The sequence below is a fragment of the Cyprinodon tularosa genome, unplaced genomic scaffold, assembly GCF_016077235.1.
Source record: "Cyprinodon tularosa strain WSP-4 unplaced genomic scaffold, ASM1607723v1 ctg22, whole genome shotgun sequence".
Taxonomy (NCBI): Eukaryota; Metazoa; Chordata; class Actinopteri; order Cyprinodontiformes; family Cyprinodontidae; genus Cyprinodon; species Cyprinodon tularosa.
This window is the reverse complement of record NW_024038821.1, coordinates 1,942,362-1,964,403: the sequence shown is the minus strand read 5'-3', so window position 1 is coordinate 1,964,403 and position 22,042 is coordinate 1,942,362. Positions and strand designations below refer to the sequence as shown.

The 22,042-nt window shown below is 40.4% G+C and overlaps 2 protein-coding genes across 4 annotated transcripts; one reads left to right on the top strand and one right to left on the bottom strand.

Moving 5' to 3' along the window:
• Nucleotides 1-2,033: 2,033 nt before the first annotated feature.
• On the top strand, nt 2,034-12,764 carry napbb (N-ethylmaleimide-sensitive factor attachment protein, beta b). Its single transcript, XM_038286051.1, has 11 exons — nt 2,034-2,255; nt 5,463-5,542; nt 5,729-5,845; nt 6,419-6,465; nt 6,808-6,885; nt 6,998-7,053; nt 10,553-10,637; nt 10,721-10,825; nt 10,909-10,977; nt 11,055-11,105; nt 11,552-12,764. The coding sequence occupies exons 1-11, from the start codon at nt 2,155-2,157 to the stop codon at nt 11,651-11,653; spliced, it is 891 nt and encodes a 296-aa protein (XP_038141979.1). The 5' UTR covers nt 2,034-2,154; the 3' UTR covers nt 11,654-12,764.
• A 1,005-nt stretch (nt 12,765-13,769) lies between these two features.
• Nucleotides 13,770-18,302, bottom strand: gzf1 (GDNF-inducible zinc finger protein 1). Of its 3 annotated transcripts, none has more exons than XM_038286048.1 (8): nt 18,167-18,302; nt 16,817-17,775; nt 16,550-16,733; nt 16,303-16,469; nt 15,189-15,283; nt 14,945-15,112; nt 14,692-14,849; nt 13,770-14,596 (listed from the first exon to the last, which is right to left on the bottom strand). In XM_038286048.1, exons 2-8 carry the CDS (start codon nt 17,764-17,766, stop codon nt 13,886-13,888), a joined length of 2,433 nt encoding a protein of 810 aa, XP_038141976.1. In that variant the 5' UTR covers nt 17,767-17,775; nt 18,167-18,302; the 3' UTR covers nt 13,770-13,885. The 3 variants fall into 3 exon arrangements, with proteins under 3 accessions (XP_038141976.1, XP_038141977.1, XP_038141978.1); XM_038286049.1 differs by having other exon boundaries at nt 16,817-17,778; nt 18,167-18,231; XM_038286050.1 differs by having other exon boundaries at nt 16,817-17,790; nt 18,167-18,194.
• Between the last annotated feature and the right edge of the window lie 3,740 nt (nt 18,303-22,042).

Here is a 22,042-nt window from a genome sequence, read left to right as displayed (position 1 = left end):
GTGAAGGTAAGCACGTCTCAACCATGATCAGTATTGTCTTTGCTCACAGTCATTAACAAAGGGGTAGTGAAATTCACCAAGACATGCAAAACTATCAATATTTATTCATTTGTAAGCTTTTATTGATAAGAAAAAAAAAGCAAGGAACAGAAAAAAATAACATACCAGTTGTCATATGTGTGGTTTAACCTTTAGCTAATAATACGTAACAGTCAATATCAGCCAGCAGCACTGATGGTGTCAGGGTTCAAGTCATCTGGTGACTGTATCTAAGCAGTATCACCGTGAACTTTGGTAGAAGTTCATCATCATTGCCCACTGTTTATATTTGCAACGCCTTCAGCTTTTCTGTTTCAATGATGAGGTTTTATACTTTCAATTAAATTATAGATTACTGAAACATCCCCAAAGTGTATGTATCAGCACTATTTAGATATTTTGTTGAGAAGACGTAATGATTATTCAGTTTTGCTACTCTTTGTTACGTCCACCTGGCTTGTTAGGTGGGGTAACATTAATGGAGACCACACAAGGATTTTAGAGTTAATGAAAAAGGAAATTTATTAAATTATATTAAGTAAAAACTGAAAAAAGAATTGCCTGAAATAAGATGCCAAAACAGATTAATACAAACCATAACCAATTAGAAATAAACAAACGCAAAACAAACCTAACAAAACTCAGTCATAAAGTCCAAACCAAACCAAACCAAACCAAACCAACTGGAGTTCTGAAGAGGGAGAGGAGGAAAAAAAGCCTCCTGACTGCTGCAGCAGGACAGCTTTTAAGCAGCAGAGCACCAATCAGGGGAAAAATCATAACACCTGCAGAAGGCCTGCCTCCAGGACCCTGAAAGAAAAAGCAGAGACCCCCTGCAGCCGTAACATCTTTAAAAATATCAACAACATATTGGGGGGGCGACAGTGGCGTTGGATGTAGGAGTTTGCCCTGAAATCAAAGGGTTGACGGTTCAAGCCCCGACTCCAACTTTCAGTGTCGTTGTGTCCTTGGGCAAGACACTTCACCTGCATTGTCTACTGATGGTGGTCAGAGGGCCCGGTGGCTCCAGTGTACGGCAGCCCCGCCTCTGTCAGTGAGCCCCAGGGCAGCTGTGGCTACAATGTAGCTTGCCACCATCAGTGTGTGAGTGTGTAATATCCATATTTTTCTGGATGGATGGATGGAATTGAAATTGTTCGTTCTAGTGATGCAGGATTTATCAATTTTGGCATCAGAATCGACTGGTATTTGTTATTTTTTTTATACGTTAATGTTTTTCGGCCCCATATATGTAATGCACTAATAGGAATCCCTCTATCATCTATAAATATAAATATCCAGGTTTTATGGTTCTCTTGTGTTCTCAAAAATAGGAAAGCATTCAGTAAATATATATCTGAGCTCATTTTTGGAAAATCTTTAACAAGTAACTGTAGGTCCATCAGCCTCCACCCGAGTGTCCCCATCAATTTTCATCACAACGTTACACCCTTGAACTGTATATATAACAGTAAAGCATATTTAGAGGGTGGAACTTTTAATCATAATCAAAATCATTAACATTTGGAAAATCTGATGGCATTGTCACACAGCCAAAAGGACCAGGGTCTTGTAGCCATTAAATTAGCTATTAATTAATTACCCATAGGTTGCCAAACTCTACTACTGCATATATAAATGCATAGGTTGAGAGGGGTTCAGTTTCTGAAACCCACTAATGGTGTTTTAGCGCCATCTGCTGGATGATTGAGAACTTGCAAAATAGCAAGCTGTCGGGCTTTTCTTGTAATTCCAGATGTATAAAAATGTTGCATAAATCCTTGGAATCATTTTAAAGACAGATGAAATTCGTTCGGTTGAATACAAAAAAAAAAAATCTAAAAACGAAACTTTAATGACATTTTACGTAACACGGCGGGGGAAATAAAAATAGCCCACCCTTTCCATGGGAGTCGTAGTTTCTTCTACCGAAGCACCTAGTGTTTTTGCGTTGTAAATAACTCAATCTCCCATAATGCCCCGCTTCCAAAAGCCACAAGCTGGGTTACGCCTACACTAAATCGACTGTAATCCTTACTGTACACAACTGAATCCTCTGCGGGTACATTTTAAAATTTCCTGCAGCTGCAAGTTGTCTTTAATTAGGCTAAAGAAATGGACAACTCCGGAAAAGAGAAGGAAGCCATTCAGCTAATGGCCGACGCTGATAAAAAAGTCAAGTCCTCCGGCTCCTTTTTGGGAGGGATGTTTGGAGGGTAAGACAGCAGCACTGCACCAAAGAACAGCTAACGGCCGTTAAGTGTCAGCAGCAAACTTGGCACGACGCCTATATTAACCCTCACCATTCTTTAGAGCCAGGCTCTAATATTAACAGGAGAATATTGTTCTAATTTACTAAAAGAAAATAACTAGATAGACATGACAATAGAAGCAGAAACCATTTAAGTCGGTTAGCTAGGTTAGCTGTTATCAGTGTAAACAAAGCATTTAAGTACTAGTTTCATGCAGCCTCATAGCTGTGATTGTGTGCCATATTCTACTTTGACTCTACCATATTACTTTAACGAGTTGTTTACAGAAAAATATATAACTTAAGTTTAGATTTAATCAGCTTTTGGCTACATTATCAGTTATATTTGAATAAAAATGCCGTTAAATTGAAAACATTGCCGTAAATTCATATACATGTTTGACAAAATAGTCTCTACATTATTTAATCCCCAGATAATCCCTGGATTTGTACTTCTAAACTAATTGATTTAGTAAAACGTGTGTTAATCCCTAAAGGTGTTTTAGAGGCTTCAGACTTCCCAGCACAAGATAAGATTCCCCCTACAGATCTGTGCAGTATTATTAAGTTGAGAAAGACTAGTCCTAAATGTAACATTTGAAGAGCTCCAAAGATCCATTAATCAGCTCGGTGATTGGATGTCCTCTGGACTCAGTGCAGGAGGAGGGAAACAAAAGGGATCCTAACTAAATTAACACCTCTGTTGGATGTTTCCCACCCCATGCATGCATGAAGCTGTTGCAGAACTGGAGAGCTCCTTCAGTGATGGACTGCTGCACCCTAAATGTACCAGGGAGCATTATCACAGATCCTTCCTCCCAGCAGCTGTAAGACTGTAATGGTCCCCACACCCTCAATAAGTTGTTACATTCATGCTGGTTTTGCAGTTTCTAACTTAGTCAGTTAAATAACTTGCTGCTGTCATTTTGCACATCTCTGATATTGCTGCTGTTTTCAAATATCTATTACTGTAGAAATGTCCATAGGTGTACATGGGTTATTTATTCTCCAGGTACACGGTTTCCATCAATCAATCATCCATTTTCTGACATGCTGTATCCCAAGTGGGGTCGCGAGGGGTGCTGGTGCCTATCTCCAGCAGTCAATAGGCGAGTGGCGGGGTACACCCTGGACAGGTCGCCAGTCCATCGCAGGGCAACACAGAGACACAAAGGGCAAACAACCATTCACGCACACACTCGCACCTAAGGAGAATTTAGAGAAGCCAATTAACCTAACAGACATGTTTTTGAACTGTGGGAGGAAGCTGGAGTACCCAGAGAAAACCCACACAGGGAGAACTCCATGCAGAAGCTGAGAATCAAACCTACAACCTTCTTGCTACCCACTGTGCCACTTAGCAGCCCGGATGGATGGATGGATTATCTTTTAACTCTTTACTATTATGTTATTTTTATACACTTTTTTTAAGGTCCACATTAGGGGTGGGTATTGCCAAAGAAGTCGCGATTCGATTCGAATCACGATTCACATGCCACGATGCGATTCTATCATGATGCATGACGATACTTGAAATATTGCAATGCTTTGCGATATTTTCACTGAACACTGTTAGAAAAAAAAATACAGCCATTACCAGTGGCTGACTGGCTGTGTATGATCTGGATAGTGTCTTCAATTGATACATAACTGAAAGCAACTGAATTCATACATAGCTGTATTTATTGAAACGACTTTTGGAGGTGTTGCCATGAAAACAAATACTGGACAGAATATTACTGGCATGGACACACTGACAAAAAGTGCTTAGGATTTATAAAACTTAAAATAACAAAATAAGGATAATCAGTGCTGTTTACATGGCCTGAGTGGTCCTTTAAACCAATGAAATGAAAACATTCAAATGTATGACATTTCCCCTTTTGCAAATTACATGCGTGATATCAATTTCGTTTTGACCTTCTTTGTTTTTAAAGCAAAATGCATCCAAACATCTGACTTGAAATGTGATGGAGCCGGGCGAATTTTCTCAGTCCATGTTTTTATTTCTGAATGACTCGTCGCAGTATCCAGTGGCCGGAAATTCTTGTGATACAAGGCAGCGGGCGTCAACACATCCACAGTGACATCTACTGGACTGGAAGTTGTATTCCACTTATTTTGGCTGATGTGCGCCAACCATTCATGTATTTTATTTATTCATTTTTTAAAATTAAGAATCGATACTTGGCGTCAAGAATCGATTCAGTAGATCACAAAAATTAGAATCATGATGCATCGTCACGACGATTATGTTGCACACCCCTAGTCCACATTTGTGTGACCATTTTTTTATGGTCTTTTTGCTGCTGTAAACACCAGATTTTCCCCATTGTGGGACAATAAATGGATTTTCTATCCTTTTTTATTCTAATCAGGTGCGAGAATCAGCTGTAACAGTCTTACACTCTTTAAATCCTTTCTTTATGGAAGAATGAATAGAAGTTAAATATATAGTTTCCCACAAGTCATGAAGGACGTTTAGGAAACATGTAAAGAACATCCTCTGTAAAGTTGTACTTTTTGTGCTTTATATACAAAACTGCAACATTTGAGGGGAAACATAATACTTTATATCAGCCTGAATACACCATTCCAACAGACACATACAGCAGAGATGCAATCATGATGTGAAACTGACATCTTCTGCAGGAGAATTTGGTCAGAGGTATGCAGAAAATGCATAGGTTTATATCCTGGTCAATCCTGGGGGAAAAAAAACAGTTAAAAGACTGTAAAAATCTTAAGATGAAATAATTTGTTACAAGTTTTGAAAATTGCTGCTCCCTAGAGTTGTGGTAAATTAGCAGAAAGTAGCAATTTGGGCACAATTTTCTATATTTTGATGTAAGTCTGTGGAGAGAGACACAAACAATGTAACTGCAACAACTGTAGAAGTAATACTCCAGAGGGCTGAATGCAAAGGTTCCCCCTCTTTTTAAGAATATTTCTTTTTAAAAGCGATGTTTTACTATCTTCTGTTTAACTATCTATCCTATTAAATCAAAGTGAAACACATTAAACCTTCTGATGTTAATGTGACATCTTTTTAAAAACCCATACCATGATTTATCAAACTGAGTGCTTTTACAACTATACAAAAAACTGGTAAAGATGATTTATATACATTTACAAGAGTTTTTCTTATTGCTCTTTTTATTTATTTCCCTAGAGGGCACCACAAAGTGGAGGAGGCTTGTGAGATGTACTGCAGAGCTGCCAACATGTTCAAGATGGCCAAGAACTGGAGCGGTAAATGGATGTCCACCCTAACATTATAGCATTCTTTTAAAGGGTGTGAGATCAAACTTTTTTTGGCCGTAATTATACATGTTGCATTGGTCTAGTTAAAAAACAAAAAACATGCTGAAGTTAGAGTGTAAGCTAAATTGTAGAGTCTGTTTGGAAACATCTGTTTTCTTTTTTTCTTTTTTTTAGCTGCTGGAAATGCCTTCTGCAAAGCTGCTCGTCTGCATATGCAGCTGCAGAACAAGCATGACTGTGCGACCAGTTTCATCGATGCAGGAAATGCTTTCAAAAAGTCTGATCCAAATGGTAAGACTGTTGCTGTTAACGCATACAAAGACTGGCTAGCATGAACCTTTTCATCTATTTTACATCTTTACATATCAAGGATTTTGATGCTTCAATGTACTCAAAATAAAACTAAAGGAGGAAAACATGATTTCTGTGTGTTTTGTTTAACCTTTTGCATATAACATCAGATCTGAGGCAGGATATTTAGTTATTTTTTTAAGCTCAGTGAGAATCAGTAGTTCTTGCATCTATACTTTAACTAGTCAATGAAGATCAATATTGATGTGAGAAACAGGCTCTTATTGATTCATTATCGAAACTTTATAAACACTGTATATATTGCCACATTTATCTAGAAAGAAATATCATCTTATAATTATTATATCTATAATTTTGAAATTGAAATACTGATATTCCTAAAGTAAAAGATAAAAAAAACCTCTTGATTAATAATTAATAACTAATTTTCCATTATCTCGCTCATTTCTCTCATACAATGAAGAAATAGTGTTTCACATAAATGAGTCATCATCCAGAATAGCTGTAACCTGCCGTCTAACTGTTCCCTCCTCTTTCCTCTATGCTGCTAAGAGGCAATCAAGTGTTTAAATGCTGCCGTCGATATATACACAGACATGGTAAGATGTACTTAGAATGTGATCATTGGTGTCTGGTTTCATGTCAATATATTTGACATTAAGGTCTCTGGATGTAGATTGGGATTTCTTTTGCTGTTTACATCATCATCTGTTTATATGCATCACATTTTTTCACCTATTTTAGCTTTTTCTTTTCCCTAAATCCAAATGTGATTGCGTCATCTTTTACTTTTATGGTGTACGACTACTTAAATAAGTCACATGCTACCGGACGGTGCCTTGAATTAAGCAGGAAAGAGGACACTTTCATTGATCTGCGTGGCGTCTGTTGATAGATCCAGTCGGTAATGATTTTTGCTCTCCTGTTCCCTCTTCCTCCAGGGAAGATTTACCATCGCTGCCAAACATCACATCAGTATCGCAGAAATCTATGAGTCTGAGCTGGTGGATATCGAAAAGGTAATCCAGTCAGAGGATGTGTGGAGGAAAATCTATTTAGATTCATCAGCTTTTAATATTTTAGTTTAAAAAAAATTGTGAAAAGTTATGTTTTTTTTTTTTTTTTGGAAAGGCAATTGCTCATTATGAACAAGCAGCAGACTACTACAAAGGAGAGGAATCAAACAGGTATGTTTTTTTTTTTTTTTGGTTCTGTAACTTTTTTTAACCCAGTTATCAAGTATATCTTGAGTTATTAATTTAAAACTATTTCAAGGATTACTTAAAGAGAGTGAAAAATAACATAGATCTGGTTAATTAGGGAAAAATGTATGGATATATATATTAGGGGTGGGTATTGGCAAGGAAGTCATGATTTGATTCGAATCACAATTCACATGCCACGATGCGATTCTATCACGATGCATCACGATACTTGAAATATTGCGATGCATCGCAATGCTTTTGCGATATTTTCACTGAACACTGTAGGAAAAGGATACAGCCCTTACCAATGGCTGACTGGCTGGGTATGATCTGGATCGTGTCTTCAATTGATACATAACTGAAAGCAACTGAATTCCTTCATAGCTGCATTTATTGAAACAACTTTTGGGGGTGTTGCCATGAAAACAAATACTGGACAGAAATATTACTATTACTGGCGTGGACACACTGACAAAAAGATCTTAGGATTTATCAAACTTAAAATAAGAAAATAAGGATAAGTTTAATGTATTTTATTTGTTCTTTTTTTTTAAATAATCGATTCTTGCCTTCAAGAATCGATGCAGTAGATCACAAAAATTAGAATCGCGATGCATCGTCATGACGATTATTTTGCACACCCTTAATATATATATATATATATACACTCACCGGCCACTTTATTAGGTACCCCATGCTAGTAACGGGTTGGACCCCCTTTTGCCTTCAGAACTGCCTCAATTCTTCGTGGCATAGATTCAACAAGGTGCTGGAAGCATTACTCAGGGAGTTTGGTCCATATTGACATGATGGCATCACACAGTTGCCGCAGATTTGTCGGCTGCACATCCATGATGTGAATCTCCCGTTCCACCACATCCCAAAGATGCTCTATTGGATTGAGATCTGGTGACTGTGGAGGCCATTTGAGTACAGTGAACTCATTGTCATGTTCAAGAAACCAGTCTGAGGGGATTCCAGCTTTATGACATGGCGCATTATCCTGCTAAAAGTAGCCATCAGAAGTTGGGTACATTGTGGTCATAAAGGGATGGACATGGTCAGCAACAATACTCAGGTAGGCTGTGGCGTTGCAACGATGCTCAATTGGTACCAAGGGGCCCAAAGAGTGCAAAGAAAATATTCCCCACACCATGACACCACCACCACCAGCCTGAACCGTTGATACAAGGCAGGATGGATCCATGCTTTCATGTTGTAGACGCCAAATTCCGACCCTACCATCCGAATGTCGCAGCAGAAATCGAGACTCATCAGACCAGGCAACGTTTTTCCAATCTTCTATTGTCCAATTTCGATGAGCTTGTGCAAATTGTAGCCTCAGTTTCCTGTTCTTAGCTGAAAGGAGTGGCACCCGGTGTGGTCTTCTGCTGCTGTAGCACATCTGCCTCAAAGTTCGACGTACTGTGCGTTCAGAGATGCTCTTCTGCCCACCTTGGTTGTAACGGGTGATTATTTGAGTCACTGTTGCCCTTCTATCAGCTCGAACCAGTCTGGCCATTCTCCTCTGACCTCTGGCATCAACAAGGCATTTCCGCCCACAGAACTGTTGCTCACTGGATGTTTTTTTTCTTTTTCGGACCATTCTCTGTAAACCCTAGAGATGGTTGTGCGTGAAAATCCCAGTAGATCAGCAGTTTCTGAAATACTCAGACCAGCCCTTCTGGCAATCATGCCACGTTCAAAGTCACTCAAATCACCTTTCTTCCCCATACTGATGCTCAAGTTGAACTGCAGGAGATTGTCTTGACCATGTCTACATGCCTAAATGCACTGAGTTGCCGCCATGTGATTGGCTGCTTAGGAATTAAGTGATTGAGCAGTTGGACAGGTGTACCTAATAAAGTGACTGGTGAGTGTGTATATATATAAAATGACTAACCCTATACAGTTCTGTATGGTGTCAATCTATTAAATATTCACATACCCACCATTGAACATTGCCAATGAGAAATAAGCTAAAACAGACTCATATTTTAGATTTTTTATTTTGATCAAATATTAACAACTTAAAGGCACACATGTAACTTTTGGACACTAGGGGCGCTAGACTCATAACTTTTACATCTAGCACTTCTATTGGCTACAAGCGTGGCAATACTGTAGCAAAAGTAAACAATCAGTCAGCCGGCCAGCCTCCCGTGTCTTTTGTTTGGAGACCGCGCTAGGTGTCTAGGTTCAGCTCTTTAGGGCGTGAGAAATGTTGCTGCTCTTTGTAGAACGTCGGTGGGGCAGGCTGGACCAGAGGCAGAGCTCCACCGAACAGCCACTGGGTCGAAAGGGGCGTCTCAGTTAGCTTTTGTTTGTAGCCTGCAAGCTTTCTCTGCCTGCATTTTGCTTATTCTAAACATTGAGCATCAATTTAGTTTATTTATATAGCAAGAATTCACAACAGGTCATCTCAAGGAACTTTACAATTTATCAGATCATCCAGTCAAATTGATTCAAAGTTTTCTATCTAAGGAAAACCCGTTGATTGCATCGACTCATTGACTCAAAGGCAATCCCTCACACTAAGCATGATTGTAGCGACAGTGGAGAGGAAAAACTCCCTTTTAACAGGAAGAAACCTCCAGCAGAACCGGGCTTGGTGTGAGCGGCCATCCGCCGAGGAAAACTGGGGTTCAAGGAGACAGAAGCAGAGATATGAAAGGCAACTGTAAAAGGCGGCCCTGTCCAGGAAACACACAGCCAGGCAGACAAAGGATTTTACCGCCTGTCTGGCGGTAAAGAGTAGAATAAAAGCCTTAGCACCATGACAATATAAGTGCCTTTGGCCTTAAAGCAATGTGTTCTTCCACGTCACAAGACCTGGCCAACGACAGTGTTTCTTCTCCTAACTTACATAGGTGGTATTTCAAGAGGGGAGCCCCATTTGGATTGAGTGTCAAGCGTTTATTGGCCTGAGGAATCACTTAAAATGACTCATATTCGTCAACTCTTTAGGTCACAAAGTCTGCGGTGTGCCTTTAAGTATTTCCTATGCAAATAATATTTTATTGACAGGAGGATTTATTTCTAAAAAAAGAAAGGGATGACTGATCTTAAAATCATTGGTCTACACAAAAATATTTTTGAAAACCTCACTGCGGATGGCATCAGTTCCTAGGCTGCCTCTTTAGATCCTAAAACATCATCTGATTTTGTCCTGGAAAAGCACAGTAAAAGATGAGCAAAGCCAATCCCTTCAGCTATAACATCCCTTGTTGCATATTTTAGTAGCAGCTCCTGTTCTGCATTTTTTTAAAGGGGAATGTTAAACAAAGCAGCCTGGGAAACTCTGTCCTGCTGAACATCTTGAAGCTCAGGGGGAGATTGCAGCTGTTTTTTATTTTATTTATTTAGCTTCCTCTGGTATGTTTCTATTCCCTTTAGCTCTAATAAATGTTGTAGCTGAGATGTGAACAACTGAAACATTACATTATTAAGACTTTATTGTGTATTCTGTTTCTCACTTTAGTTCTGCAAATAAATGTCTGTTGAAAGTGGGAGCCTACTGTGCTCAACTGGAACAATACCAGAAGGCCATAGAGATCTATGAGCAGGTGTGTACTTCTTATCCCTAACTACTTGTTTTCATCAACCTCTCGTGTTTTGATTCATTTGACCTGATCTGAATGTTCCCAAGGTTGGAGCCAACACCATGGACAACCCGCTGCTGAAGTACAGCGCCAAAGAGTATTTTTTTAAAGCATCCCTGTGTCATTTCATTGTTGACGAGCTCAACGCCAAGGTTAGTCCACACCTGGAAGCTTCGGCAAGGCTTTATCTATGGCGCTGCTGAGGCTAAACATTTAATCTAATCTGCCTGAACAGATTGCTGTTGAGAAATATGAAGAGATGTTCCCTGCTTTCTCAGACTCCAGAGAATGCAAGTTGTTGAAGGTAACTCTGAGTTAATCACTGAAGGATTCTATTTGATCTGCTCCTTTCTCTGGTTTTAATGTGTTTGTTTTAAACAGAAACTTCTTGAGGCTCATGAGGAGCAGAACAGCGAGGCCTTCACAGAAGCAGTGAGTCTTTATATTTCCTATTTTAACCCGTTTTTATCTGTTGCAAAAGTATTCACACCCATTCAACTTTTTTTTATTTATTGTACCAGCTTTACACATGAGGAAACCAATACACTTGCAGTTTATCTTGGTTTAAATGCATCTGCATGCACCAGGCTTAATATATCTAGGTTTGAACTTTGACTGTGCCATAAGCTTTAATCTAAACCAGCTCAGGATATTTAGGGCTGGGATCAAGCTAAAAGGAGAACCTAGATCACAGCCTCCATCTATTTTGCTTTGACCAGCTTCCCTGCCCTTACAGAAACAAAAGTATCCCCACAGCACGATGCTGCCACCACAATGTGTCACCTTGAGTATGCAAGGTGACACATGGGATTTGTGATTAGAGAGTGCTTGTTGAAAGCCATGTAGTTATGGTGTGACTCATGTTGTCCCGTTTGCAGGTGAAGGAGTTTGACTCAATCTCCCGCCTGGACCAGTGGCACACCACCCTTCTGCTGCGCATCAAAAAGACCATCCAGGGTGATGAAGGGGATCTGAAATGAAAGAATGCTCAGGGTAGGGGATGCAGCACAGAGGGGACAGTTTCATCACGCATGCTTTCACAAATACTCGCACACTGCAACGCACTCCTCACTTCCCCTCGCTGTTATCGCAGCAGGAGGGGCAGTGTTTGCAGTCCCTTTCAAACTTTTCCACTGCTTATAAGAAGCGCCACATTTTCTTTTAATTACAAGCTCATCCAAATCCAGTCAGAATGTAAATCCTTTTGGCCTAACCTCGATTAGAGGATTGCTGCATACCTTTTTTCAGCTGAAATCCTCCATGGGAGGGTTTGCAATCTAATGTTAGTACTGACAGGAGGCTTTGCATGTTTTCTACCTTTATTTCTTAGTTGGATCTTTTTTTTTTGTTATCCAGTGCGTGTGAACCTGTTTTATTTTGGGTAATTTATCAACAATCTTTTGTTGTGTGGTGTTAGGTGGAACAGATAAAAATCAGATCCATGTTTTCAGTTCTGAATGACGCATCAAAGCCTAATTTGTTGCCACTTTTTTTCCACCACATGGAGGAACTTCTCTTGAAACTTGGCAACAATATGCACAAGTGTTGACTGTTATATATTTGTATCTGAACAAACGTAATCACGTCTTTATTACCTTATTAAAACTCTAGGATGTGTTTGCACCTGTAAAATATAGCTTAAATGTACCAAAAAGCATTCCTTAATTTTAAATAAAGAGCCCCTTACTATTTATTTCTGAGGCTGTAATCTGGGTTATGTATATAAGTCACCTGAATGCGTTTTTAGATGTAGTGTGCCTTCTACCCAGCTAGTTGCTTAGCATGTCATTGTGTTGTGTACATCCATTAGATTTAGGAACATCAAGTTTTTACTTAACAGATCAGAAATTCTGTCCTCACTTTAATCCATGTGGAACAATAGGCTGTGGATATTAAATGTATGCCTGTTTAAATTAATAAAGATAAGTACAATACTGTAGTATCTGAGTTTATGGGGATCTTGTTTAATATTCTAAAACATGGTATTTGTAATTGCTATAAATGTTTAATTATTTTCAGCATTTTTTTTTTCCATTGATGTTCCTATTTTTAGAAGCATAAAATTGTTACATATAAATGTAAAAAAAAAAAGGTGTACAGGTTTGATTTTATTGGTTTTCTTTCATCCACACAGGGTCAAAATAAAATACAGGCTCATTTATGTGTACATACAGCTCCTAGAGCACGTGGATAAATGTGTCTCAGCTACCTGCAGAGAAAACATGGATGCAGGATAATGGCTTGCTACATTTTCTACAGGACCACATTTTGGTTATAATGAAAAAAAAAAAAAAAATTGAAATAAATCAAAGAGGCTGCACTGTTTATGTGTTTCAATGCTCTTATGTCACATTAAAGAAAAACAATCTTGAATAACCATTTATTAACCCACAGTGGATAAATTAGGGTTTTAGCAGCAATTAAAAAATCTGCAACATTAGTGTTTGATCTGTCGATAACCAATCACAGCTTATCAAAGGAACTGGTTGATTTCTTTCAAATTCTGGGAATGAACTGGAGCCCAGTTTGGTTCCAGACCCATTTAAATTGCAAAAGAAATATTTGCCTTGGAGTTGGAGGTAATAAGAAGTATTAAAAATAAAGAATATCTATAGTCCACTCTAATATACCAGTAAAAGCAAAAAAAATTAAAATATTGAATGAAACATTGAATATTAAATATAGATGATAAAACCTGGAGTAGCTGATGCCCTCTGCTTCTCCCAGTTTCCTCTCTGACATTGAAGGAACCACAGCTAGATATAAAAGTTAGAAAACACTAAACGCAAACACCTCACAACACCCAGCTGTCCTAAATGATTACATATCAGTCTAGGCCAATAATAACTTAACAAACATAACTACACTTAATAAAGGAACATTGACAAGAAAAAAAAAATCCCTCTTACTACACAGAGACGTACACGTAAAGGAGAGCCATAATCAGGGATTTTTGTTCTCTGGTGGCTGTTGATCTTTTTTTTTTTTTTTTTTTTAAACATGCCACAATATTCAAGTTCAGTCATGGGAGTTTTTTTCATTTTGGTTTAATTTCCTATAGAAATGCTTCCTGTTGCATTCTTTTTTATCCATGATATATTACAAATATGTTTGTCTGCCCACAGACTATTATCTGTCATTGTACCAATGCCTTCTTTTGTAGAGTGTGAACCCTAATTTCACAGTTTACAGTCTTCCAGAGAAAGTTTCTTCTACACTAAATTTTGATCTTTGGTCGTTTCTGCTTCATCTGTTGTCTCGTTCTGTCCACCATTCTCGACATCCGTCTTTTTCTTTCCCCCATGCACCTCCCCAACGATCACAGTCTGTATATCTGGATGTGATGTATCCTCCTCAGAGGTGGGCTTCTGCTCTGAAGCTGGATCTAAAACGGCTTGCAGAGACGTCGCAGGGACGGTTGGGAGGCCTGAGACCGACGCTAACAAGGTCTCAGAAACGGGGACGGACAGAGAGCTGGAAGGAGCCTCAGAGGATAACACCTGAGCTACCGATACTGGAATAGAAAATGGGACAGCAATGGCTGAACCTTCTAGGGAAATGGCGCCTGAGCTTCTGGTGGCCACAATGGGTTGGATCTGCGTCCCAGGTGGAACCTCTGTGTGGATAACTGTGATGGCACCGACCCCGCCGTGGCTGACCAGCGCAATGGTTCCATGGGTGGCCCAGTCGGCTGGGAGAGTGACCTGCTCAGGCGCAAGCACCACTGGTTCTGTGTTGGTTTTATTTGCATCGTTAGGATTTGGAACCACTGCTACAGCAGAACTAGCACCTTTGTTAGCTTTGCTCTTTTTCTCCTCTGTTCCCCCGTTTTCTGTCTTTTCTTTCATGGGAGACTTCTTCTCCTCCATGTTTCCCTCCAGCACAACCAGGTAGCTCTTCCAAGGAGTATCCGAGCCATGGATCTGTTTGAGAAAAGCCATATGAAAATAGCGTGAATAGAGTGTTATCCTCTTACACATGGATTATTCTATTGTTTTGTGAGAGAACCCCTACTCACCGTAGTGTGTCTGCGCAGGGTGGATTTATCGGTAAAGGTGCGTTTACAGAGGCCACACATGTAGGGCTTCTCTCCCGTATGAATGCGTTGGTGCCTCTGGAGTGCATTAAGCTGAGTGAAATGTTTGTCACAGTCTTTGCAGCTGTACGGACGCTCACCTATTCCGAAAAATGTTATTCATTTAATAAAAAAAAAAAAAAAACATAAATCAGAGCAAACAATTTTTATAAAAAGTGTGCGTAAATTGCCTTACCTGTGTGAATTTTTAGATGTTGGTTCAGAGAGTTTCTCTGGGCGAAGCCTCGGCCGCAGTGATCGCACTTGTAGGGCCTGGAGCCGGTGTGGATGTTTGAATGGTGCCTCAGGTACTCCTTAGATGCAAAGCTTTTACCGCAGGACTCGCACATGAAAGGTCTTTCTCCTGAATCAACAGAGCGTTAGTTTAGTCGAATGGCTTCGTTAAAACTCACAGAAAAAAAAGAAAAAAAAACCTTTACCTGTGTGAGATCTCTTATGATAGGCCAGCATGTGCTTCTGAGAGAACTTTGCATCACACTGATCACATGCAAACGGCTTCTCTCCAGTGTGAGTCCTACACACAGAAACACACCACTGTTAGTATGAAATGAAAATAAAAACCCTCAGATCTGATTAACTGAGGATTGCATCAAGTATCTAAGAACAACAATTTGTGACTAATTCACATGCATTTTTAGAGCTGGACTTTGACTGGGCCATTCTAACACATTTATATGCTTTGGACTAAGCCTTTCCATTCTACAGCTCCATTTTTAGGGTTGCTTCTCTGTTACAAGATGAACTTCCATCCCTTCCAGGATTGCATGGTATAAAGCTTCCCGCTTCCCTCAACTCTGACCGGTCTCCCATCACTAAGGAATATAATGCTGCTCAGCATGATACCGCCACTACAATGTTTTACCATTTAATCTTCATGCTGCTGTTTGTCTGCTAATGGTCTGTCTTTATACCAAGATCATGTTACCTATAGCTGGACTCTGTTTACTCATTAGGTGACTTATAAAGTAACTTGGTTTTTGTTTGAATGTCATAATGTAAAGGGGGGTGACTTAAATAAAAAAAAATTTGGAAAACTGAATAATCGCATCACATCAGGAGTCAGTGCTAATCTTTGTGGATTATATCGTATAAAATCCCAGTAAAATGCATAAAAGGGTGTGTGCTGGTGAAGATTCTTGGTCATTCAGGCCATAGTGATTCCAAAAAAAGGTTAAAAAAAAAAATCAAACCACTGGACTTTGTTTTTTCTTCCTCCCATCCAGGAAGCTTTTTCGATTCAAAATGTCTGGATTAGCGTTGAGTTCCCAGCTTTATAGAGTAGTCCAACAAAGCCTGGTTTTGGCTTTAAAAATTAAGCACATTGAACCAAAAGAACAGGTCCATCCCTTGTTTTTTTTTTTTTTTTTTTTTACTTTCTTATAATAAAAGAGCATGGTTAGAACAAGCCAAAATGTGGAAAAAGTCAAGCCGCAGATTTGTATGAAATGAAATTTTAATTACTAAGCAAAGATCGACAGAAACAGCATCTTAGGGCTGAAATCAGTAAAGAAATGAGAAGTTATAACCTGCTACCTCTGATGCAAATTGAGGGCGGACTTCTGAGTAAACTTGGCTTTACAGACGGTGCACTCGTATGGCTTCAGGCCCGTGTGCGTCCTCTCGTGCAGCAACAAGGCAGTTTTGGAGCTGAGGGACTTCCCACATTCGGAGCAGACATGCCTCATATTCCTTTCATGTACCTGCGACGCAAGAAGGGCTGTTCAGCTTTATAAAAACAACTCTAAGGAGGACTTTAAGGCTGAGTTTCGTAACCCCTCACCTGTCGTTTGTGACGCACAACGTCTTTCTTCCGTTTGAAGGTCTTAGTGCAGGAATCGCAGGAGAAAAGCCTCTCATTGCTGTGGACGTGCTTCTCGTGGATCTTCAGGTTGCTGCTGTTGGCGAAGGTCTGTGAGCAGGTTTCACAGCGGTGGATGATGTGTGCTTTTACTCCGTGGTAGGTGCTGGGATAGAGAACACATCTAAATCATCACCTAAAACATAAGGAGCTGTGAAAGCTAATAAAACAGGTAAAACACCAAGTTACCTGATGTGCTTTAAGTAGCTCTTCTCATAATGGAACGTGCGCTGGCACTTGTTACAGCTGAACTGGGCCTTGGACAGCCTTTTACCATTCCCCTCATCGTCATCATCCTCCTCTTCCGTTAGTAACTCACCTTGATCATCATCATCATCATTTGGTGGATCTTCTCCAAAGTCTGAGTCATGGACCCCATCAGAAGCTAAGCCTTGATCATGCTCCTGCACCTCATTCTCCACGTCTTTATTCTCTCGTTCAGATTCTTCCTTGCCTCTCGACTCCTTAGCCTGGTTTTTATCCTGGGAATCATCTTTCGTAGAGACATGCAACCGCCTCAGGGGCACTTTACGGCCCCCGAGCCTCAGTTTCAGCTTCCTCATCGTCTTTGTCGTTTTCCTTTGCAACGTTTTCGCCTTCAGCTTTTTTTTTAGGTCTTGTATCTCTTGTGGGGAGAGCTGCCGTTTAAGATGTTGCTCCTTTGCTTTGACCTTTTCTTCTTCCTTTTGGGCAGCAGGTAATTCGCCTCCACCTTCAGAACCACAGGTTTTCCTCTCTGGCCTTTCCAGAACCCCAGCACTCAAGGCGTCACCGCAAACCACCGACAGACCCTCACAATCCAATAAACGGGCCACTTCCTGAACATCGCCAATCTTGTTCCTGGCGACCTCAATCTTTCCAGTGTAGACAAACTCTAGATACTTTGAGAAATCCGTGGAGTGCATGTTTGATAGCTGTATCTTATCCTGGTTTGCATCCTGAGCCAGGAGGATCTTCTGGAAGTATCCACTGGATGCAGCCAGGATCAGCTGGTGTGCCTGGAACTCCTCCACATCTCCTTGGTAGTCCACCTGCACCGTTATGTCACACAGCTGCCCCTGCATCCTCATCTGATGCAGGGAAGCCAGAAGGTTTTCATGGTGGAACTTTGAGGTGAGCTGGATCACTTTGATCCCCATTTATGGCTCCTGCTGAGAGAAACACTTTTACCACAGATGACATAAAGATGTTCAGTCAGATTTACATTGGGGTATTTAAATGTTTGCCTCTTTTAACAGTAAAAAGTTCCCTAATATGCGTATATATGCAGATGCATATTAAAAGTCACATGCTTTTTGGTGGACTGCATCATCACAGAAGCAATCATTCCCCTCCTGATCCACAGATCATGCAGTTTAATGCGGCTAAAGGTAAATGCTAGCACTAGCATCGCACTAAGGGCATAAAATGATATGTAAAACTAAAACTCGGCGCTTAAATAACAAATGGTTGAACAGAAGCGGATAACAGCGCTCAAAGAGAGCAGCAGTGACCGAGCAGCAGGAAGCTAACCGTTCAACATGAGTAAAGTTTTCTTACCGTAAGCTCGGTAAAATGGCAGCCCTTCACTTCCACAGCAGCAGTACCGTACTTCCTGCTGAAGTCCTTCAGTGACATCCGGTGACTTAGCAGCGCGGTTTTCATGCTTCATTTGAGTCGTTTAGCTGAGATGCCGAATATAAAAGCTGCATATGTTTGCTTTTAAAACTCTAGCTAATATTATCGCGTTAAGTTACCGAAATAAAACGAGCACATCTAATTTTGTAACGCGTTTTTTATTTGGTATTGTATCGATTTAATTATTTGCAGGAATTTGCCGATTGTTTAATGCGGTTGCAATTTCTATGTACTAATTACAGCTCTTCGGTTTTAATTGTGGTGTAAACTAATATTACCGTAACGTTCAACACAAATAACAGGAAAGCTGCTACGTTTTCTATGTATTGACACCAGTGTCCACATGAGGGCGCCATTGCGCTGAGAGAACTTTCCTCCATATTGGTCAGGAAGGGAGATTTCAGGCTTGTTAAAAAAGCAAAAACATCAAAATATATATTTCCTTTTAAATATTACACTCATTAGTTGTTAACAAATGAATCACGTTCCTTAGCAATATTTCATGTTTGATATTTCTTTTTTTATACATAAAAACATCAAATGTTTGCTAGGAAAATGACTTTTTCAGTAGGATTGCACAACATTTGAAAGGGGGGACCACTGTAGGGCCACTATTAGTAGTATCACACACATCAACCAATAGCTCTAAGCTTCCTCACTACTGTATCTGCTGACAGTCATTTTGCCTTCCAGCAAAAATCTCATGGGTTTTAAATGCAGCATCCGCAGGTCCTGGGTTCAGGGGCGGAACTAGATGAGGGGCCAGGGGTGGCCATGGCCACCCTTACATAATCATTGGCCACAATCATTGGCTTTATTTAGAAAATATGGATGTTTTCGTTAATTTTCCTGTTGGAACAGTATAGTTTGACCCTGAGGTTCTGGCGCCTATCCGCTTTCGGCCAACCCTGAGTGTACTATGGTTATTGCCTGGCCACCCTTATAGAAATGTTCTGGCTATGCCTCTGCCTGGGTTTAAATCCTTTGACTTAAACCTTCCTTAATTAACTTTATGAATTGAGTTTTTATGTTCTCCCCATTTATATAGATGGTTATACTCCCACTATCTCCAACAGCTCAAAAACATGAACTCTAGATAGGTCTGTGTGCAGTCTGTGAGGGTATTCTGCACTGAATGCGCAAAGAGAAAATTTTTATTAAGTGCACCACTTAATGCTTTTATTTGGAAGACTTTATCTGCAATTTCAGTCTCTTTTTTTTACCTTATGTGAGTAGACAAGCTAATACGTGAAAGGGCTTCCTTTGCTTTTATTGTATCACTGTGTAGGATACTTTGGTAATAGAAACCTCCTTATAGGCCTTTAGTGTATATTAAACCAGCTGATGTTAGTTGGTAGACAGCAGCAGATCTGGTTTTTAGATGCCAAAAGATTTCTTCTGTTTTCTTCCATTAGCTGCATGTTTTAATAATTATTACTTATACTGTGTATCTTTATTACTAATATTTTATAAACTAATTATATGAATCTGTTCCTTTCTTGAAATTTTTTCTTTAATCACATATGAATATAAGTGCAGTAGAAATATTAGAAATATATGGACTGAAAAACAACATTGGTGCATTCAGTACTTAGTTAATCTGCTATAAATAGTAACTATTAAAGAGACATCAGACAACAGACTGCAGTCTGCTCTTGTCCTTGGCGGTGGCACCAGCGTACCAGATGGTGATGGAGGAAGTGAGGATGGACTCAATGATGGAGGAGTAGAACTGCACCATCATTGTCCTGGGCAGGTTGAATTTCTTCAGCTGCCGCAGGAAGTACATCCTCTGCTGGGCTTTCTTGGTGAGGGAGTCGATGTTCAGCTCCCACTTTAGGTCCTGAGAGATGATAGTTCCCAGGAAGCGGAAAGACTCCACAGTGTCAATGGTGGAGTCACAGAGGGTGATGGGGGTAGCTGGGGCTGCGCTCTTTCTAAAGTCTACAACCAACTCCACTGTTTTAGAGCGTTGAGCTCCAGGTTGTTCTCCCTGCACCAGGTCACCAGATGGTCAGCCTCCCACCTGTAGGCGGACTCGTCACCATCGGAGATCAGTCCGATGAGAGTGGTGTCGTCTGCGAACTTCAGGAGCTTGACAGACTGATGACTGGAGGTGCAGCTGTTGGTGTACAGGGAGAAGAGCAGAGGAGAAAGAACACAGCCCTGGGGGGAACCAGTGCTGATGAGCTGTGAGTCAGAGAACTGTGTTCCCAGCTTTACGTGCTGCTTCCTGTCCGATAGGAAGTCTGTGATCCACCGGCAGGTGGAGTCAGGCACATTCAGCTGGGAGAGCTTCTCCTGGAGCAGAGCTGGGATGATTGTGTTGAAGGCCGAGCTAAAGTCCACAAACAGGATCCTGGCGTAGGTTCCTGCGGAGTCCAGGTGCTGGAGAATGTGGTGAAGGGCCAGGTTGACAGCGTCATCTACAGACCGGTTGGCTCTGTAGGCAAACTGGAAGGGGTCCAGGAGGGGGTCCGTGATTTCTTTCAGGTGTGACAGCACAAGACGCTCGAAGGACTTCATGACCACAGAGGTCAGGGCGACGGGTCTAAAGTCATTAAGTCCTGTGGTCCTTGGGGACAGGGATGATGGTGGAGGATTTAAAGCAGGCTGGCACGTGACATGTCGCCAGTGAGGTGTTAAAAATGTCTGTGAACACTGGAGACAGCTGGTCAGCACAGAGCTTCAAAGTGGATGGAGTGACAGAATCTGGTCCAGCAGCTTTCCGGGGGTTCTGTTTTTTGAAGATTTTGTTTACATCTCTCTCTTTTATGGAAAGAGTTGTCACTGAGGAGGAGGAGGTGGAGGTGATCTGTTTGGATGGTGTTGTGGTGGGTGGATGCATGACTGTCCCTTTGTCTGTCGAAACGACAGTAGAAGTTGTTCAGGTCGTTGGCTAACTGTCGGTCGTTCATGGAGTGGGGGGCTTTAGGCTTGTAGTTTGTTATCTGCCTAAGCCCTTTCCAGACAGAGGCAGAGTCGTTGGCAGAAAGATGGTTTTTCAGCTTCTCAGAGTACTTGTGAGTTATAGTAAACTTTTATTATCAAAACCTGCTTTTGTATACAGCATACTGCTATTAGATTTCATCTGTTGTATATTAAATGTATTAAAAACAGGATTTTAGAGATTTGAAGGTTTATCTAAATGAAAAGTTCTCATTAAAGTTTAGTCAGGGAACTAATTCGAGGTGGTTTAACTTTATGAATCTGAAAATGTGATCCCATCTGAAGCTGTGATTGTTCTGATCCACCGATGTTTGTACTTTGGTTTTCACTGTGTTTGCATTCTAATCGCTGCTAAGCACAGTGTCTTATTATTATGGTTAATGTCTTACCACAACCAGTCCTTTATTTGGTGTTGAGCTTCTTTCTCATTTACGGATTTCTATAATCTGTGCATATTAGATTTTACTTTCGTCCTAATTCTTGTTTTTTTTTTTCTGATGGTTTGTAGATCATTTCTTGTTTGGTTCAGTTCTCCTTGTGTTCTCTCTGTGTTAAGTAGTCGCCCCGTTTTCTTCTAAATTCTCCCCGATTTGCTCTCCCTCTTTTAGATTAAACTAACCCGGTTTCAATGTCAACCTCCACTCCTCCTCCGCATTAAGCTATCTGGGTTTCATTGTTCTCTGCTGATTTATACGTTACACTTGCTTTGGTCTAAGGTCTACTTTCCTTTAGCTTCCTTTAAACTGATCATGTTGGTTCTGAGTTCTGTCTGTATATTGATCTTTTAACTTCACTCTGTTTAAATCAGATGAATTATGTAAATTTTTTCTCAGCATCTCAGCAAGCAAT

What these genes read in the sequence shown, in the direction of transcription:
- napbb (XM_038286051.1), top strand. Translation starts at nt 2,155, where the DNA reads ATGGACAACTCCGGAAAAGAGAAGGAAGCCATTCAGCTAATGGCCGAC. An exon ending in AAAGGAGAGGAATCAAACAG is followed by an intron (nt 7,054 to 10,552) that starts GTATGTTTTTTT and finishes TTCTCACTTTAG; the next exon opens with TTCTGCAAATAAATGTCTGT. An exon ending in GCGAGGCCTTCACAGAAGCA is followed by an intron (nt 11,106 to 11,551) that starts GTGAGTCTTTAT and finishes TCCCGTTTGCAG; the next exon opens with GTGAAGGAGTTTGACTCAAT.
- gzf1 (XM_038286048.1), bottom strand. Translation starts at nt 17,766, where the DNA reads ATGGGGATCAAAGTGATCCAGCTCACCTCAAAGTTCCACCATGAAAAC. An exon ending in GCCCTCAATTTGCATCAGAG is followed by an intron (nt 15,284 to 16,302) that starts GTAGCAGGTTAT and finishes TTCTGTGTGTAG; the next exon opens with GACTCACACTGGAGAGAAGC. An exon ending in ACATCTAAAAATTCACACAG is followed by an intron (nt 14,850 to 14,944) that starts GTAAGGCAATTT and finishes TTTTCGGAATAG; the next exon opens with GTGAGCGTCCGTACAGCTGC.